This window comes from Alternaria rosae (assembly GCF_020736505.1).
Source record: "Alternaria rosae strain MPI-PUGE-AT-0040 chromosome Unknown BKA58scaffold_3, whole genome shotgun sequence".
NCBI lineage: Eukaryota > Fungi > Ascomycota > Dothideomycetes > Pleosporales > Pleosporaceae > Alternaria > Alternaria rosae.
In genome coordinates, this window is record NW_025763572.1 from 2,746,064 (window position 1) to 2,758,959 (window position 12,896).

At 52.1% G+C, this 12,896-nt stretch overlaps 7 protein-coding genes across 7 annotated transcripts; 4 read left to right on the top strand and 3 right to left on the bottom strand.

The window, feature by feature from the left end:
- BKA58DRAFT_455204 (uncharacterized protein) lies at window positions 1–875 on the top strand (the record flags this gene model as incomplete). Its single annotated transcript, XM_046174534.1, has 1 exon — window positions 1–875. Exon 1 carries the CDS (start codon window positions 48–50, stop codon window positions 873–875), a length of 828 nt encoding a protein of 275 aa, XP_046028078.1. The 5' UTR covers window positions 1–47.
- A 540-nt stretch (window positions 876–1,415) lies between these two features.
- On the top strand, window positions 1,416–2,596 carry BKA58DRAFT_400222 (uncharacterized protein; the record flags this gene model as incomplete). Its single annotated transcript, XM_046171583.1, has 3 exons — window positions 1,416–1,650; window positions 1,705–1,922; window positions 2,411–2,596. The coding sequence occupies 3 exons, from the start codon at window positions 1,416–1,418 to the stop codon at window positions 2,594–2,596; spliced, it is 639 nt and encodes a 212-aa protein (XP_046028079.1).
- A 278-nt stretch (window positions 2,597–2,874) lies between these two features.
- On the top strand, window positions 2,875–4,402 carry BKA58DRAFT_135375 (uncharacterized protein). The gene is made up of 3 exons (XM_046164470.1): window positions 2,875–3,895; window positions 3,949–4,017; window positions 4,106–4,402. The coding sequence occupies exons 1-3, from the start codon at window positions 3,233–3,235 to the stop codon at window positions 4,358–4,360; spliced, it is 987 nt and encodes a 328-aa protein (XP_046028080.1). The 5' UTR covers window positions 2,875–3,232; the 3' UTR covers window positions 4,361–4,402.
- On the bottom strand, window positions 4,403–5,349 carry BKA58DRAFT_135376 (HAD-like domain-containing protein). Its single transcript, XM_046164471.1, has one exon. It carries the CDS (start codon window positions 5,231–5,233, stop codon window positions 4,445–4,447), a length of 789 nt encoding a protein of 262 aa, XP_046028081.1. The 5' UTR covers window positions 5,234–5,349; the 3' UTR covers window positions 4,403–4,444.
- Window positions 5,350–5,674: 325 nt separating this feature from the next.
- BKA58DRAFT_381038 (ubiquitin 3 binding protein But2 C-terminal domain-containing protein) lies at window positions 5,675–6,515 on the bottom strand. The gene has a single exon (XM_046169970.1). The coding sequence runs from the start codon at window positions 6,440–6,442 to the stop codon at window positions 5,756–5,758; it is 687 nt and encodes a 228-aa protein (XP_046028082.1). The 5' UTR covers window positions 6,443–6,515; the 3' UTR covers window positions 5,675–5,755.
- A 1,054-nt stretch (window positions 6,516–7,569) lies between these two features.
- Window positions 7,570–9,007, bottom strand: BKA58DRAFT_381037 (uncharacterized protein). The gene has a single exon (XM_046169969.1). The coding sequence runs from the start codon at window positions 8,824–8,826 to the stop codon at window positions 8,038–8,040; it is 789 nt and encodes a 262-aa protein (XP_046028083.1). The 5' UTR covers window positions 8,827–9,007; the 3' UTR covers window positions 7,570–8,037.
- A 2,454-nt stretch (window positions 9,008–11,461) lies between these two features.
- BKA58DRAFT_438059 (uncharacterized protein) lies at window positions 11,462–12,488 on the top strand (the record flags this gene model as incomplete). Its single annotated transcript, XM_046173555.1, has 2 exons — window positions 11,462–11,791; window positions 11,907–12,488. The coding sequence occupies 2 exons, from the start codon at window positions 11,462–11,464 to the stop codon at window positions 12,486–12,488; spliced, it is 912 nt and encodes a 303-aa protein (XP_046028084.1).
- Window positions 12,489–12,896: the final 408 nt, after the last annotated feature.

Consider the following 12,896-nt stretch of genomic DNA (forward strand, 5'->3'; position numbering starts at 1 on the left):
CCTCCCAGTCCCTCAACCTTGCACCCAAAGTTACCCGTCACGAAAAAATGAGGCTCTCTACGACCACCATCACCCTCTTCGCTAGCCTAGCAAGCCTAGTGTCTGCCTTCGCCCAGCCAAAAGCCTCCATACAAACGAGCATCGCCACTGCTGGCAACCGTGCCATTCTCGCTCTCGATGACGCCAGCCAGGCCATGTCCACGTTCACAGACGAAATTCAAGCCGCTACTAAGTCCCTCGAAATCGATCCAGCTGTAAAAGAGGAATTCAACGCATATGTCAGCACGCTGAGCCGACGAATCGATCGGTCCATCGTCAGTGTGGAAGGCCTTATTAAGCTGTTTGGTTCTAAACGTATGAAGAATGACAAGGAGACACCGCGTATCAACCAGAACACGCCTACACGTAAGCTTAAAGAGTCGACGGATCGAATCAGCGCTATTTACGCCGAGTACTCCAATTTTGACGATATGCCCGAGGCTATTCAAGCAGAGCTTAACGCGCTGTGGCAGGATTTTGCTAAGCAGATGAAACACATCCATAGTAGTCCCCTGTTGGGCTCTGACGACGGCTTGGTGCACATCTCTTCCAAGTCCCGTACTGGGAACAAGTCGGACAAGTTCTATGAAGCGTTGAGTCCACTCGGCAAGTTGTGGATGCGAATTGCTGACCGCGCGTTTATCTTCCGGGGTGGCGAGATGCTTGAAAAGAAGAAAGAGAAGGAACAAGTGAAAGAGAAGCACACTTTGGTCGTTGAGCTGGATACGGAAGTTTTTTTGGTTTCTGACGGTGTTGCCAAGCGGTTAAGATCTTCTGGTGTGGACGGAGCAGACAAGGACGATGGACTTTCAAAAGTTGAATTAGCGCAAGTATAAAAGCGAGCTAGGGAAGGTCGCAAGAAGACTGACGAGGATCGTAAGAGCAGACAGTTTGAGTTGTAGCATCTGGAATACTCTCAGTAGCCGATTAAGAAGCGCGACGAAGGAAAGGATCGAAGCGTCGAATAGGCACAGTTTCAGTGTGTCAGATACATACAGGGGTGGTATAACCGATGTATGTCGACGCGCTGGTCTGGAGTGTTACGCGCGCATGCAGCTTATGGTGTGTGAATGGGCTACGCCGTAGTGGCGGGTATGTAGATCAGAGTCTGTTGTTCGTCGATGAACATGCTGTCGTCAATTTGATTCGTCACTTCATCTGAAGATCCCCGCGGGTATATGACTTACCTCGCATCACCGCTGCACGTCTCACATCATCCCATGTTCCATCCAATAGCCATCTTCCGCTACGATGTACCTCGTATGTATGTATAAGGCGAAGAATCATGTCAACACATACAAGACGACCTCATGTTCCCCCGCAACCATTTCTCTCTCCACACCATCACACTCAACTCACCAGATCAATCCATCAATATGTACCCAACACCATCTCTCTTTCTCAGCCTCCTCGCTGCTACTCTCACAGCAGCCCAACTCTCCCCAAACATCAACTATTGCGAAGGTGACAAGAGCACATTGGGCCACTGCGACACGCTCACCTACGAAGACACCACCCTCGAAGCAACAAACCCACCTAACGAAACAGAATGCCAGGAGTCATGTTTTAGCATCTTTGGAGACGCCGGCGAATGGATCGTCCAGTTAGAAGGTGAGTCCACTCCGTGCCTCCATTCACGATCCCACTAACACCGGCATTTCAAAGGCAAACCAGAAGGTTATCAACAGTATATGCACCAATACCCTTGTGGTTTCAGTATAGGAGCTATAGCCAACACGCCACATGAGTTTTCGTTCGATATGAATAACCAGGATATGGCCGATATTATTGATGAGGCGGTTAAGCGGTTTGCGCATTTGCATGGCGGGAAAGTGGCGGCGCGGGGGACGGTGAGGTGTGATGGTCATGAGGCTATGTGGTATGTAAGTCGGGACGGACGGAATGGAGTGTGATGGCGAGATTGAGAGGGAGGTACAGATTGCTGGGTAGGTTATCGGGCTTGGCTATCGTTTCCAGTGTGGCAGTAGGTCATCTAGAACATGTTATGATTCTGCCATCATCTTGAGATGATACATCCACGCAGAGTTTCTGATGCTAAGGCTGATTCCTTACCTGCGCGCTTGAGCCGTAGAGGCGTCGGCAAGACCTGTGGACCTCGGGAGCGAATACCGAGATTGCGCACGGAGCACACAGGTACTGACAGCTCTCGCGACGTGTGCGCTAACGACGCGTTCTCATGTACATCAAAGTACTCTGTCCACTGACACGCTGATGGCGGCTGCCAAACAGCTTCCCGACCACTCGATCGAGTCAAACCTGCAGAAGCCCGCGACGAATGCGATGACAGTAGGCCCACCTCGCTTAGATACACCAGTTATGGCAGCTTTCTGACGACACAACAACATCATAGGAAGCTTCGACCATCTCCATATCCAGCACTCTAGTCGAAAGTCCAGAACATAAACTTTCAATGACGCAGGTGCGATCAGAATCGAAGTTCGGACACGCGTTGGCATACCGAAATTCGCAGAATCCTCAACCACTAGAGAAAACGACCGGCATCTTCGCTCTGAATGTTACAAGTACAAGCAACTGATCAGCTTCGTAATCAAGCGCAAAGTCACAAGCGCAAAGCTCTAGTACACATTGTGTATTAGGACGACGGTACATGACAGCGTCGGTCTTTGCGGGCCACGTACAAACTGTGTGTCTTCGGAACCACCGACGGCGCGCGGGCCGCCCCAGCGATCACTACAGATGTGTGGAGATGATTTTCCGTATTCTCACTGTGCCACCCTATCAATCGACATAGAGGTGTGGGAATGATTTTCGATACTCTCGCTATGCCCTATCGATCAACAAGAAAACGAGGAAGTGATCTTCGATAGCCTCGCTATGTTCCACGATCTGCGGAGCCGTCCATTGACGTTTGACATGCAATATATTTGCGCAGCCCTTTATTTGCTCACAACGTCACAGCTGTATCCTCTGTTCGGCGATGACTATTGGTGTCAACCTAGCTACTCCAGAGTACTAGGGGTATGGCTCGACAAGCTGCAGATAGGAACTCTCAGCTCTGAGCTCATAGCGTTTGTTTCTTTTTTATCGTAGTAAGCGACTTGCGCGACGATATAAAGAGGGCTTTTCTCAAGTGTTGAAAGACCAGACTTCAGTCACTCTATCTGCATTTCATCTAAAACCTTTCATATTCTTCAGCACACACGACGGCAAAATGGAGACGGCATATGCCCAAATTATGAGCAAGTGCACCGAAGGCACCTACTTGTATACACCGCCCCCTACCAACATCTTCCATCCCGGCTCTTGCGGCTTCTTCGACGAGAATGGAGTGTGGCGAATCATTACCGATCTTACTGAACTCAAGGAATCCAACCCCAACCAATACAAAGTCCCTAAGAAGGACCTCGTTCTGACCAAGCCCGCGACGTGCACATGGGATAAGAAGGTTGTCGAGAAGAACGAAGGTCGTGGTTTCGGTGCCAAAGCGGAGGTGTCCGGAATCGCTGCCCAAGCACCCGTGGACGTTGGAGCCAATTTCGCAGTAGGAAGCACTGCAAAAGCTGGCGCTGGCGTAGTTGTGTCCCCAAACGTGGTGCACAGGAAGTTTAATATTGATGCCCGCAAGATCGTGGAGGGTTGGATGATGGACAACATGAAGCAGTTAACAGATGCATATATGGCATATATTCTTCAGTTCGGCGTCTGGGTCATTACAGCCACATGGGCCACGGAGAAGTGCAGTATTACCATGTGGAACAAGACGGGCAGTAAGATCAACACCGGTGCCGAAATCGGGGCGACGAATATCGGCAAACTTGGGGTCAACAGTTCACACGAGGTCCAGACTGACATTGATGAGCACAGAGTGTTCAACGTAGGCAGATCTCTTCCTATCTCACAGGAATCCTCATGACTAACAACTAGTAGGAGCCTGGCGGACACGCCGTTTCTTTCAGTGGCATGCTGTTCAGACCAAGCAGAAAATTTTGGAGCAATGTAAGTAACCTTTTTGGGGGTTGGTTTTGTGACAACACAACGTGGACGCGTCTCCTGAGGGTTCATCATGGCTGACTGAAGGAATTAGAAATTGAAGCACATTCAGCGCCCGAAAGATGGCTCCCTCCGAGTTGCCGAAGCCATCTCTATACCAATCAAAGATCAAGACGGAAATGTTCTCGACAAGAATGGAAATATCATCAACGAGGACGGACAGCATATCGACAAGGATGGAAATCTCGTCGACGAAGACGGAGCTCGTATTGACGGGGAGGGAAATCTCATCGACGGGGACGGAAATCGCATTCCGGAGTGGTCCACAGAATTGGTCGGGGATGATTGAGCGGATGCTACGACTTATTGCATGCCCTTACTCTGCTTTGCATCTATGTAGCATGCGCTGTAGACTTTTCGACGATGAATCCGATCAGTCCGCTGTCTCTATAATGCTCTGTAGCCGAGTCAACGAATCCACTACCATGACTCTCCTCTCTTCTCCTCCAACAGCTACAATCCTCTCACCTCCCTCCTCTGTCTCAGCAAACCACACACACTCCATCCCCACTTCCACCGCAGGAACAACATCCCTATCCCAACTATCACCCACCATAACCACCTCCTCGCTCTTCACACCAATCATCTCCAACGCCTTGCCAAAAAGACCGTCAATCTTTGCCAGACCAAGCTTATTCGTAGTAATCAGCCTGTCAAAATGTGGCTCCAAGCCCAAGGCAGCAACGGTACGTTCCTGCGAATCTTGAGGGCCTTCGGTGATGATCGCTATGCTCTTCCCTTGTTGTTTGAGTACTTTTAGAAGTGAAAGAGCGCCTTCTTTGAGTTGCAGATTCTGTGTAATCGCAGTTTCATACGTGTCGAGTAATACCTGCATCTGCTGCTCCGTACAGTCGATACCAAAAGTGTTCATAACAGCCTGAAAGCGCTCGGCGCGGTACTTGTGGCTTATCTTGCCATCTACGAATGCCGCAGAAGTATTTGTCTTGAGGATTTTGACGTATTGCTCTTTTAGCTCGGCGACTGTGGGCGGCTCACCGGAAGAACGTTCATGGTGAGCGTGATTTTCTAGGATGAGGCGGAGTGCCGCGTCTACTGCGGCGGAAGATGCCTTGCGAAATTCGTGGAGAGTGTCGTCGAGATCGAAGAAATACCAGGTCGCGTTCTTGAGACGTTCATCCGTCGCGCTGTTGTGGGCTTGCATCTTGAGTTTCTAGGTAGTTGGATGACCTTGACATGGGACGAAGATGCGCATCTGAATCCCGAAACTGATACACGAAACAAAGATTTTGTATCGCGATGGTACAAATAGAAGGGTTTTGTTGATCGATGTAAAGCAAGTCGAGTTCTTGACGCTGTAGAGATTGATAGGGTTAGTATGCTTCCCCGCGCAACGTCGCAAGCACGCAAGAGCGACCGGGTGTCGGAGACGTCCGATGCACGTCGATGCGTTTCCATATCGCTGCGATACTCAAGATAGCATGTCTTTTCACACTTATGATACCGGTATTGACGATGTTGATCGGGCGATGATGGAGTTGCATCAATGCAAACTGACGGTAGGGAAAGAGCGAACCCGGCAGCGCTACATGTAGCCCCGCTTCTTCACACGGAAGGCGCGAGAGAATGTCAAAGTTGAAATTTGCAGACATGGATTCAGAGTTCTACGCTAAATAACGACTCATGCTCTTCATGCTCCTCATAACCGTCAAGGCAACACCAACGTCTAGTGAGGAGTTGCATACCCTGCCGCATTAGGGTCATCAGTAAGCACAACGTAGAAGCCCAACGGACAGATCAAATCGCTTTGCTTGAACGTCAAAGTGGTGTCGTCTGAACACAGAGCTCCACTGACAGTCACCTTTCCGATACCAGGCGGGATTCCACACGGCGAACCGTTGATAACGTAGCTGTTGCCAGGCTTCAGGACTGGTGGTGGGTTCGGTGGGCTAGGACCTGGAGCCGGTTGCTTGTTGTATGTAGTAACGCCAGGCTCTGCACCAGCATTGATAGCATAACCGGTGAATGTGAAATGACCGGGTCCCTTGAAGACGAAGAGACCGGGTGCTTGGACGAGAGAAGGGAAGTCGAAGACGAGGTTGCAGATTTTGCCTTGGGTGGCGTCGGAATCGAGCTCGAGGTTGAAGATTGTGCATTTGTCTTTGGGCGTGACAGTCGCCCATTCTGTAGCTGGGTAGGCCTTGTCGGGGTTCTTCGCACTGATGGGCACTAGGGCTGAAGTTGAGATGCTTCCCTTGGGTAATTTGCCGTCGGGTTGGGCTGGGTTGGCAGGGCATTTGGCAAGGTTCTTGAGGACGCTCAATGTGCGTGGTGTGATATCGCTTGGTGCAAGTGTGGCTGGGGCAGCGATGGCTGTAGCAAGGAATGCCGAGAAAAGCGTGAAAGTCTTCATGATGAGATGTGTGATTTTGATCGATAGCTTTGAAAGACTGATCAAACAAGATGGGTGGTATAGAAATTAGAACGAACGCGTGGTCCACTTGGAGAAGTTTACCGTCTTACTTTATACCTTTGGTTCTGTTGATACCATCCTTTCAGCTCAGATCCGTGAGGCTGGCTTGCACATTGGCAACGATCGTCCAACGATCGCGTACCGAATCGTATCCTCGCCTACACATTCGAAACAAAAGGCCTATCATCTAAAAGTAAGCTTACAAGCAAATAACTCTTGACTCCAAAAATGGCATCCCCACTCACGCCTCCAATTCATACCATTTGCCAACAACGCCAGGCATGAGCCGGTAGGCTTTCAGGTGAGACGTGGCTAGCTAAGTAAGCTCTGTATTCGGACAGCAATATCGTGGCCCTGCGCTCATTTCTGTAAGTCAGACGTCTAGAAGGTGTTTTTGAGTACTATTGGTGGTTGGCCGTTTCAGGCAACAGAGGATACCGGAACCCCACCTTTTACCCGTTGACGCAGGTATTGACTAAGCACTCTCACGGCTAATGCAGTTGTCTGGTATGCAGCTCAATATTGACATGTACCTTTTGAGAGCTGGGCAAGTCTGCTCAAGCTGGACGAGGGCATTTGTCGGGGTCATTCGGCATGCCGCAATTAGCGTCCTGTGTTTCCATGGTCGTATTGCAGCACCTGCGTCCAGATACCAGATCCGTACCAACAAACGGAGCACCAGTAGAAGGAAAACTATGCTAGGTGTCCCTGGTGCGCGCCGGTCTAGCGCAAAGTTTGAAGAGTGTAGAGGGTGACGTTCGCAGCGCGGCGACGGTGCAGGCCTGATGAAACGACCACGGCTATCGAAATTTAGTTCGCAGCCGAAACATAGCTTCCAAGCTACGCTTCGAACCATTATCGCGACGCAGGGCCATCACCGTCCGTGATGGGGTGGTCGTTGAAGTCGGCGTGAAAGAGGACGTAGGATGCAGTTCCGGTGTTCTCAACGAGTTTGCAGTTTGCGTCATCGCGTCGCATGCGGCGCATGCAGTGCCATCCTTGACTTCGTAGTACCGAAAGAAGCAGGCACATTCGGAAGGGCATTAGCGAAGAAAACGTGCTTGTAGAGTTATGTTGTGTGATTGTTTGCGACCACGGTGCCGTGTGTACAGACCTGCGCCACTTTGGTAGCCAAAAGCTCGATTGCAAGCAGGCGAATGTGTAAGTACTACAACGGGTGTTGACTACAGTCGGATAACTACAGAAACCAAGTTGATTCAGCATCGGCCGAGGTTGCCGAATCACGAGCCCTGTCTCAGGACAGGCAGTACGTATCCTAAGATCATGGAGAGCAAAGGCCAATATAGCACCGTGTATTGATATTCGACTTCACAGCACTGAAAGCATCACGATCAACGAAGGCACCAAAAAGTATTTTCCAAGTTCTTATTCAACCACACCATCCCCGGACTAATTACAATTACCCTTTCCGACACCAAGGATATCTACTCTGAAGTGAAGACCAATCCTCAGTGCAATGTATCGTGTAAAGTCATAGCCTGCCCGTAGACAAGCTCAATTGAAAGTTATGACATTTACAAGAAGAAAGCAGCGAAAGCACCAACACCGGCAACGAAGCCACCGACGTTGAGAGCAGAGGCAGCACCAGTGAACTCAGCAGGGGTGGAGGGCTTGACGTAGCCACCGGTCTTGGTGGGGTAGCCAGTGCCGGCAGCAGGGGGAGCACCAGTGCCAGCGGGGACAGAGGGGTAGGGAGCACCGCCGGCAGGGGCAGATGGGTAAGGAGCAGAGCCGGAAGGCTTGCCAGCACCGGGAACCATGGGGTAGCCGGAGGGCTTGCCAGCACCAGGAACGACGGGAGTACCGGTGGGGTAGGGGACGGTGACGGTGATAGTGGTGGAGCTGAGGCAAGAGGTGGTCTCGGCCTCGGGGACCTCAGGGGTCTTGGAGGAGGCAGGGTAAGAGGGAACCTCAGAGGTGGCGTGCTCGGGAACCTCGGGAGTCTTGGTGGACTCGACGGGGTACTCAGCGGGCTTGGAAGGAGTCTCCATGGGGTACTCAACAGGCTTGGAGGCCGAAGGAGTAGGCATAGCGGAGGACTCGTGCTCGGGAACCTCGGGGATCTTGGAGGCGGGGTACTCAGGAGCAGGGGCGGAGGGAGTCTCAGCGGGGTAGGCTGGGTACTCAGGAGCCTTGGAGCTCTCAGCAGGGACCTCAGGGTAGGCGGGCTTGCTGGGCTCAGCAGGGTAAGCTGGGTAGGCCGGGGCAGCGGGGGTGCTGGCCGGGGCGGCGGGGTATGCGCCGTATTGGGGAACGGCAGCGGCAAGGCCGGCGAAGGCAGCGATGGCGAGGGAGTAACGCATGTTGATTGTTGGGTATTAGAACTTGAAACGGTGAAGTTGGAAGTGTTGGTTGGTGGTGGTGGAGGTGGTGGGAGAGAGTTGGCGAGTGTGTATTATTAATGATAGTATTAGTTGGTAACAACGAATGGACGACCGAAGGTCAAAGGACTTGAAGCTCGAAAGTTTGGCTGTGAAGTGAAAAACAACAGCAAGGCGACCTCGCTGCCCTGATATATACCGTCAGGAGATTACAGCACGGTAGCGCGGACCGGAAACAAGTGGCCACTGAAAGGGGGAAACAGGACGGGCGACAGGGGCCAAAGCATCTGGGCGCTGCAAGTGGTCTGGCGGATGTCAGGGCTAATGCAGGAACCAAGCTGGCCTGCCGCCCCGCTGGCCACTCGCAGGCCGTGCGTGCCTGGTGCTAAGACTAGATCGGCAGGTTGGCTGTGGAGGCTCGCGGTGGCTTCTCGTGTTGCAGAAATGAACGGCCTGTGTTGGTCGTTCAGTCCAGACTGTGTTGTTGTCGTCTTGCTGCACACAGGCCGCCATCCCCAGGCCGGCGGCTGTTGTTCTAATTACGCGCTATAGGCGGAGGAACGCAGCATTTCCATTTCGAGAACATCGCGAGGCACGTTTGTCCTCACGGCCTCTGCTCTGTGCAAGCTGAGCCTCTAGGTGGCGATCTCGTCAGGGTATCTTCAGGGGCGGCCCTTATCGTGTTGCCCGTTGAACAGAGGTTCTCCACCGGCACTTGGGCCTCCCAGCAAAGCCTCTGGAGATCATTTTCCTGAAATAGCGTCTTTACGATGTCAGTGTTGCAGAATCTGCAGGGTGCGTCAGCGTATGTTTAGTTTTGCAAACATCTCACCGCGCCGTTCACGCACGCTCGAGCCTGTGAGAACCAAACAACACCTTCGGCCTTCTGCTTATGGAAGACGTCACTTGTCCTTTGTTGTTTTCGCGCCGGTGCCGGCGTTGCACGACCGAACGGTCCTTTGTGTGAGGCGCCGTGGCTCCAGAATCGATAATGACATTGGCCAGCCCACTTTGCCGAGGGTGGAGATTAAGCATTAGTCGCTTACCAACACGGCCTAGCTGCTTTCTGCGCTGTCCCCTTTCGTCTCCACCACGCCCTGTGCAGTCGACCTTCATTTCGGCCTCAAGTCCAGCGCCTTTACGCCGGCGGTTCTTCACGATCCGATCTCCATATTCCGTCATAGTTGCTGCTATACTTTGTTAGTCGAATTACTCTTTTTCCGCGCTTCAGCTTCCGTAGCTGTGGCAGCAACATGGCGCCGCTCGTTTCGACTGCGATGCATGTTGACCGCCTCGCATTCATTTGCATGTGCCGCACACCTGCATTCAGCCGGAAAACGCTCCGGTGGGCATCGGCGACAACTGCCAGGAGACCCTTCTAATCGCTTTCTCCGCTGCCACATAATCAATGCCGATCATATAGTTATCCTAGGCGCACAGCTGGCTCGTGATGGAGCAGCTTCGTCGTAGCGAGATAAGGCGGTCAGATCATTCGACATGGAGAACGGAGGTGCGTGTGAGCAGCTTGTGATTGGTGCACATCGGTGTCTCTGGCACTAGCTCGTGACCCACACGGACGCCTGAATAACTGTCGGCATTTGACTTGGTCGCGAAGCATTCGATGCACACCTCACAGTGCGCAAAGTTTCTGTTCTTCTTGTGTAAACTTTCTTGCGTTGCATCGTTGTTCCCCAAAGCGACTGTTCTGCCCCGACTGTATGGCTCTCATAGCCACTGCCAGCTGTGTCTGCCCGAATCTGTGGAAGTGCCACCCTCGGCTACATGGAGACCCCGGCCTATGTTGACCACTTTCCGGCCTCTCGAAGGACCACCTGTACCCGTCACACCGCCACTGGAATATGCCACCAGCACCTCCATCATGCCTAGGATTTCCACCTGTGGATGTAGCTCCAGCTCGGTTTATGCCAGCAGCTCTGTTGCCATTCCAAACAACCAAGGCAGTGCTGGATCTTCACCCGAGGGACGTGACCCAGGCCATAATTTTTCTGCTCATCCACATCGCCCTACCTGCAGGGAACTGGAGATGGGATTGCTTGCTCGTTCAGATACTGGAGGAGACACTTATAGACCATATGCAATGTATACTCGCGAGCTCTGCCTGAGACCTGAGCGGAGGAAGCCATGGTGAACGCCAGTCCATTTCCGAAGCCACCGATTTCCAGCGGTTGATAACAACGTCGCCCGGACGCCTATACCAATCCTTCTCGTGTGACACGCTTGCCCAGTCATTGGCTCGGTTGAGTGAAAAGCTGAACAGGACTGCTCAGCGGGTACGAAGAAGGTGTAATGCGAGTTTGTTCGAAAGATACGCTGTCGGATTTCGTGATACAACTGCTGTACTCAACAAGGTAAAGGTGAGATGCATTCAGGATGCGACGCGCTACTGCAAAGTCTGGAACCATCAAATCAGCGACCAAGGTCACGACGGCAGCAACGCCCATGACTGAACAAACGTTGCATTACATGCAACCACGGAATCTCTCAGGCTCGCACTCCACACACGTATTTTTATGATTAATTCTGCATCTGAATCCAGAAAGTTTTGCACCTGCATTCTCTTTTCTCACACCATCCACAACCTCAACTTCTACGCAATATGGCATACCCACGAGTGCTCGATCAACCCTTCCGCTTCCTTGACCTTCGCAAGGAGGTGCGATTCATTGTATACGAAAATCTTCCTCGGACTATTAGTAACGCGACAATCGATCCCCTGCCCTACAACTACCCGCCTTCTCAACCAACGCTATCTTTCACTCTCATCCACCGCAGCACTAATACTTCTATCCTCTGTGTCTGCAAGGAAATTTACGACGAGGCAGCACCGCTCGTTCACAAGACAATCCGCGATTTTATCCTTGAGGCATCGCCCAAGATTGCAGGCGGCCTTGATTATTACACCCACGCCGGCCTCCTGACACCGATTGTAAGAGCTGCAGCACAAGATTTTGATCACCTCCGCTTGAGACTTGATCTCACTCCAATATGGCCAACACGCTGCCCCAGAGAGGCTTGTCGAATACGAGAGCAAAACGTGCAAGTTCTTCAAGCACCTTGCTGAAGCTCGCAAAACCACGGCAAAATGGGATATGTCAGATTTGCCTTTTAGTCCCGCCAATGTATTCCTACCCGGCAGCATGAGTAGGGTTTTGCCCTCTTTACGACACGACGTGGTTGGCGAAGCTGCAAAACGTACAACAAGCACTTTCATCACCGCGACCTCGATACAGCTCCTCTACCACTACATCAAGCGCCTATCCCGCCCTGCGCTCAGCAACCCCACCATCAAGTTCGTACGTACCTGGGATCGCGAGGCAATCGCCACGCGCGCTCTCATCCTCCCACTTTGGGAGTGGTGCGTGAGGGACTTTAGCATGGCCTTCACTGTTCCGAGTGGTGATTTCCGCTCCAAGTGCTACGACTTCGGCGTCGATATCAAACTCGGTGGCTACGTCCCAACAAACAAAGGCCAGCAGCCTTTGCTAAGGGAAAACGCTCTGATCACCTCGCCGAGATATCGTAACGCGGATAAATTTGTCCCGGATGGAGTTGGTAGAGTGGTGAGACGACGAGAGCCTATGATGGAGAAGGAGTGGAGGGAGGAATGGCTCCCGAATAAATAGTAGTGAAGACTGAGAAACCCCTAGCAGCTTATCAGTTGTACAAATTGGCACTTCATAAACTAAAATATCTAGCCAGCATGTATCCCACTCATCGTTGCCGTCTCCGTTCAAACATGCCCCAATACCCTTCCACAACCCCCTTAACATCGTCCACCTCAGATCGCCAATAAATAGAAACGCCTTCGTAGCCCCATATACACCTACGCCTCCACACCCAGGCAAATACCTCGTGCCCTTCAAAGCTGCACAACCACCCTCGGCGCATTTTCATTCTCCTCCGCCCACCGCCCAAACGTCTCCATCCCCACCACAGCACGGTAATTATGCAGCGACCGCAGTCGCCTTGGCCAGCCTTCATTCGCTAGTGCGTGCAAGAGCTTGATCCGGTCCTTCTTTTCAATGCAGGAA

Bases quoted from the DNA above. Each gene is read 5' to 3' on its own strand.
- BKA58DRAFT_135375 (XM_046164470.1), top strand. From the start codon at position 3,233: ATGGAGACGGCATATGCCCAAATTATGAGCAAGTGCACCGAAGGCACC. The intron at 3,896-3,948 runs GTAGGCAGATCT...AACAACTAGTAG, and splicing joins ATGAGCACAGAGTGTTCAAC to GAGCCTGGCGGACACGCCGT. The intron at 4,018-4,105 runs GTAAGTAACCTT...TGAAGGAATTAG, and splicing joins GCAGAAAATTTTGGAGCAAT to AAATTGAAGCACATTCAGCG.
- BKA58DRAFT_135376 (XM_046164471.1), bottom strand. From the start codon at position 5,233: ATGCAAGCCCACAACAGCGCGACGGATGAACGTCTCAAGAACGCGACC.
- BKA58DRAFT_381038 (XM_046169970.1), bottom strand. From the start codon at position 6,442: ATGAAGACTTTCACGCTTTTCTCGGCATTCCTTGCTACAGCCATCGCT.
- BKA58DRAFT_381037 (XM_046169969.1), bottom strand. From the start codon at position 8,826: ATGCGTTACTCCCTCGCCATCGCTGCCTTCGCCGGCCTTGCCGCTGCC.